Source organism: Diaphorina citri, unplaced genomic scaffold, assembly GCF_000475195.1.
Source record: "Diaphorina citri unplaced genomic scaffold, Diaci psyllid genome assembly version 1.1 scaffold6045, whole genome shotgun sequence".
Lineage (NCBI taxonomy): Eukaryota > Metazoa > Arthropoda > Insecta > Hemiptera > Psyllidae > Diaphorina > Diaphorina citri.
Window position 1 is genome coordinate 1 of NW_007383421.1, and position 3,226 is coordinate 3,226.

General features: G+C 39.3%; 2 protein-coding genes across 2 annotated transcripts in view; both read right to left on the bottom strand.

Annotated features, from left to right (window-relative positions):
• Positions 1–867: 867 nt before the first annotated feature.
• On the bottom strand, positions 868–1,163 carry LOC113472539 (the record flags this gene model as incomplete). The annotated part of the gene is given in 1 exon segment (XM_026832323.1): positions 868–1,163. A coding segment is annotated over 1 exon segment (288 nt), but the record flags the coding sequence as incomplete, so codon positions are not given.
• Positions 1,164–1,596: 433 nt separating this feature from the next.
• The window catches only part of LOC103521824, a gene marked incomplete at its 5' end in the record, with an annotated part of 3,456 nt that continues 1,826 nt past the window's right edge, over positions 1,597–3,226 (bottom strand). The window contains 3 exon segments of the mRNA XM_026832324.1: positions 1,597–2,151; positions 2,202–2,468; positions 2,771–3,226. Coding sequence (XP_026688125.1) covers positions 1,597–2,151; positions 2,202–2,468; positions 2,771–3,226 — 1,278 coding nt within the window.

Genomic DNA, 3,226 nt, shown 5'->3' on the forward strand with positions numbered 1-3,226 from the left:
CAGTCAGTCAGTTACACAAGGGGCTGTATATATTTAGGATAAGTAAGTACATAGGTACTGTGCACTGCCTACAGACGGTTCCAAATTAGGTAATCCCTACATAAGGTTTTACAGAAACGAGTGAATTAAAAAAGAAAAAATCATCTTTTAAATGCTAAAAAACTAAGAAGTTTAATGATTGTAAAAACTAATTACAAAATGCGTTTATGATTACAATAAAATGCTGAAACAAATGATTGAAACTCATTAACGAATGTAAATTGTCTTTCCAATAGATCAGATTTCTAGTCTTATTACGTACGACCGACGCCGTTCATTGCGCGATCGAATTCAAACACAGCAGTCTGTTCATACATGTGGAAAGCAATGTATTTTATTTTATTTTTATTTATTTATTTTTTTTTTTTTACACTGTAAGACTAGCGACGAGGGTCAAATGTAGAGTTGGTCCTAGGTCTCCAAATTCAAATTCGTATGCATAGTTAAAAAACTAGGTTTGGATAAGTCCTTCTATGGGGACAGACAGACAGACTGACGGACAGACTGACAGACAGACACCGAAGCGAATACAATAGTCCGTCCACTATACCTTTTATTATTAGTAATAATAAAGGAAGGAGGACTAAAAAGGATCCCGCAAATAACAAAAATATCTCCTACAAGCATGGGCAAAATTTTTGACTTGGCGGGGCGGAGCGCTACCACACTCCTTAATATTTAGGCAGCTGACTTACCTATTGGTGTTGTTTCGAGATGAGTCAGACATGCTGGATATGAGCTCATTGTAGGCGGGATTCTTCTGAACCTCCTGAGTTTGAGCTAATGAACTGAATTCCCTACAAACCAAACAGAAATACCTCGTGAGTATTCAACGATGTCCGTGTTGTCTCCCTCAGATGGTGCGTCTTTCTCCACGTTTGTGCCAGTGTAGCTACTTTGGTTTCCTTCACTGTGGCAAAGACTAGTCATAACGCTCTTGTTAGGTGCATCGCTTATGTTCAGGGTGGTAGCTAGTTCAGTTCGAATGTGATCGAGCTTATCAAATTCACCACTGATGTCTAACAAGGAGATGTCATTGGCCACTGCGTCTAGGGTACTTTGTGCACTTGTGTTCATGGAGATGTTTCTATGTTCTATCTCGTTTATTGTGTTCATAGATATATTTCTTTGTTGTTTTTAAAAACAAGAAGACTGTGACTACTAAAGCTAAGGTCTTATCATTTCAAAAAAGAAAGAGAAGAACGACAGGATAGGAAAAAGCCAGTCGTTCCAAGAGAAAACGCTTACAAGACAGATGCACTATCCTTCAAGAAAACAAGGCTGGCACAAAAACTTTTCAATCTACTTTTTTTTTTTTTTTAATTACCTACTTTAGTAACGTGAGTATTTAAAAACAAGAAAACTGTGACTGCTAATGCTAAGGTCTGATCATTTCAAAAAAGAAAGAGAAGAACGACAGGATAGGAAAAAGCCAGTCGTTCCAAGAGAAAATGCTTACAATACAGACACACTATCCTTCAAGAAAATAAGGCTGGCACAAAAACTTTTCAATCTACATTTTTTTTTATTATTATTTTTTTTTTTTTATTAACTACTTTAGTAACCTCTGTGGTCGAGTGGGTATTCCACTAGGCTTGCAATGTTCAGGGTGGTAGCCAGTTCAGTTCGAATGTGATCGAGTTTATCAAATTCACCACTGATGTCTAACAAGGAGATGTCATTGGCCACTGCATCTAGGGTACTTTGTGCACTTGTGTTCATGGAGATGTTTCTATGTTCTATCTCGTTTATTGTGTTCATAGATATATTTCTTTGTTGTTCCTCAATACTTTTGTTCATGGAAATGGTTTTCTGAACTTCGACACTTGTGTTCATAGATATATTTCTCTGTTGTTCCTCAATACTTGTGTTCATAGATATAGTCTTCTGATGTTCTTCTACACTTGTGTTCATGGACATATTTCTTTGTTTCTCAGGAATGTAGTTGCTCGTCTTCTGATGTTCTTCTACACTTGTGTTCATGGACATATTTCTTTGTTTCTCAGGAATGTAGTTGCTCGAGTTCAGATCATTATGGGCGCTGATATTGAGTTGATCTTTGGTTCGTTTCAGATTCCCAATGGATTCACCCGAGTTTGGTTTGTCACTGGTCTGCTCTGAAGTGGTTTCTTCTGGCACATCTCTATTGGACAAAGCAACGCTTTCATCGATAGGGAATTATCTTTGGTTCGTTTCAGATTCACAATGGATTCACTCGAGTTTGGTTTGTCACTGGTCTGCTCTGAAGTGGTTTCTTCTGGCACATCTCTATTAGACAAAGCAACGCTTTCATCGATAGGGAATGCCATGTCCTCAGTATTGGAAGGTATATCTTCAGTACTGGGAGAAGCTTCGTTATTTGGTGAGACATCTTTTCTGTTAGGCGAAACAATATCTTCCGCATTCTCCTCTGGTATATCCTGGTTCATGTCCAATTTCTCAGTATTGGAGGGTATATCTTCAGTACTGGGAGAAGCTTCGTTATTTGGTGAGACATCTTTTCTGTTAGGCGAAACAATATCTTCTGCATTCTCCTCTGGTATATCCTGGTTCATGTCCAATTTCTTAATGATATTCTTTGAAGGTCTGGTTTGAAGGTCAACAAAGCCGTCTGTTCAGTATTGGAAGGTATATCTTCAGTACTGGGAGAACCTTCGTTATTTGGTGAGACATCTTTTCTGTTAGGCGAAACAATATCTTCCGCATTCTCCTCTGGTATATCCTGGTTCATGTCCAATTTCTTAATGATATTCTTTGAAGGTCTGGTTTGAAGGTCAACAAAGCCGTCTGGTTTCCCACTCCTCTTGTCAATAGACTCGAAGAACCGATCCACAATCATGTTCTTGGAACAGCTGTTAGGTAGCAGGGGTGTGGAACAGGTGACCATCTGCTTGGATTTGACTTCACTGGCTGTTGGTTTCCGTGTGGACCCTATGATAGGAAGGTCGATGTCTGTGATGTTATTGATAGCGGAGTCAGTCAGAGTGGAGCTTGGATTCACATAGGTTGACATATTGAAGCTGCCGTCCTGAGAGCAGCCCGTGTCGTTGAATAGTTTCTCTGGGATTACCAATGATTTGTTAGGGGTTGTACCAGCAGGTCCCTTGGGTGTTACAACACCAGAGGGTTTGTTAGGTGTTGCAGAGGGTTTGTTAGGTGTTGCACCAGAGGGTTTGTTAGGTGTTGC